We start from the raw sequence: 1,813 nt of genomic DNA on the forward strand, positions 1-1,813 counted from the left end.
TGTCTGACGAAGGGTCAGAGGACGAGTGAGCTAGCGCATCAAGTGACGAAGTGTGTGAAATTTACAGGACCAAAAAGACAGTGTTATTGTGATGTACAAACTTATTTTTATATTCCTAAGCCTGTACATTTTAGAAGTTAGTGTAATCTATTTATCCCGGTTGGGATTCCTCAAGGATTGATTTTACGACTCGTGTTACCGTATATCATGTACTTACAAACCTCAATTTTTGACATTTAGTTTTTATATTTTCTACCAATAAACAAAAACTGCCAAGGAGACTTTTCATTTATCCCGCTGTGTGAAACTGGTGATAACACCCCACGAGTTGCCTTGTACTTACTCTGAGCAATTGAGTGAGTTTTTGTACTGGTGATGTGCTTGTCCGAAGGATTTTGAGTGGGTTGTGCAAAGCACAAAAAAAATCCAGTTACGCAAAACAAGTTCCGACCTTGCCGCCATTTTTAAATAGAATGTATTTTGTTCCACTTCCTAGTGTTGCCAGTGGCGTCCTCTTAATGCAATGGGTTTTAAAAATGTGGAATCAAAGTTGATGGGGGAAGGAAGGCCAGGTCCGCTAAATAAAACTGCTGTTAAATCTCTCGAGTTGGGAGTAGGGGAGGTGGATATGGAGCGTAGGGAGTTGGGGAGGGGGTGGGATGCGTATGGACGCCTGCTTCTACGCCGGTGACTTGTTTCGAGAAGTTGACGTTTTAGTTTTACTTCTGGATATACTCATCTTAATAATATCTCATTAGATTCCAAGCCGACAATAGGTTTTGTGGGTTACTTTTATTTCTTAAAAGGCAATTGTATGTGGGGAGAGTACTGCGTGTTGTATCTACGCGTTCGGCAGTGTATGGTAACTCGGCATTCGCTGGACACCTACGATCTGTTTTTTACTCCAATTCTCCTGTTTTCGAGTGGTTAACTCCCGGCAAGGCATTTCACCGCTAACTTGGTGGTAGTCTATCGATAAATGTATTGCTTATTGATAGCCATTCCATACATTTTCATGCATTAATTTCTCCCTTAAATCACCAGCTTTAGCTAAAAGTGATTTGCTACTGAACAGAATAAACCCTTCCTGCATACGGACGTCTTTTGAACCCATGAATGTTTGACTCGCTGCCTACTGCCTACTTCTCATCAGCCGTTTTTGCAGCAAGTTTTAGCCGATATATTTTTCCTCTTCAGAAATCACAGTAAATTATTAGGTCTGCTAAAGATTAGAGATCTGATCGCCAATTCCTCGTCCAAGAATGGATTCGTTACAGGAAATTATTTCTGTAGTCAGCTGTAATGATTAAATATGAAATATAGGTTCTTGTAAAATTATCCACTGATATGATCCTTATAAAATGACAAAATGTAGTGCAAAGTACTTTTTTTATGACATGGTAATTAACCAACATCAACAGTAATGCTGTGATTTTAGCAAGTATAAGCAGGAAGTGAATAAACCTGCTAATAAACGTTAGAGACCATGTTGACTTGGAAATAGTTTACCTTTGTACCTTTCTACTAATATCTTCAGTATGCTCGAAAACTGTGAGGTTGTCAAGACTTACGATAAATTTTAATTCGTCTCGATCTTAACTCATAAAATTACTTCCGTTTTCTTGGCTTACGAACTTTGTGGCCAAAACTTACATACCAACCATATAGAGGGATAATAAAAAATATTTTTTTTTTACAATTTTTTTTTATTGATTTCCTTACAACCTTCCTCTTTTCTGATACTAACATTTTTTTGGGGCTTTTATATGGATATTTTCCCTTTCTAATGTTTTCCTCTTTTGTCCAACTCCAG

At 37.9% G+C, this 1,813-nt stretch overlaps 1 protein-coding gene across 1 annotated transcript in view; it reads left to right on the forward strand.

The window, feature by feature from the left end:
* Nucleotides 1-276, forward strand: part of LOC119586331 (high mobility group protein DSP1-like) — a gene marked incomplete in the record, with an annotated part of 1,050 nt that extends 774 nt beyond the window's left edge. The window contains 1 exon segment of the mRNA XM_037935045.1: nucleotides 1-276. Coding sequence (XP_037790973.1) covers nucleotides 1-29 — 29 coding nt within the window.
* Nucleotides 277-1,813: the final 1,537 nt, after the last annotated feature.

This window comes from Penaeus monodon, chromosome 21 (assembly GCF_015228065.2).
Source record: "Penaeus monodon isolate SGIC_2016 chromosome 21, NSTDA_Pmon_1, whole genome shotgun sequence".
NCBI classification, from domain to species: domain Eukaryota; kingdom Metazoa; phylum Arthropoda; class Malacostraca; order Decapoda; family Penaeidae; genus Penaeus; species Penaeus monodon.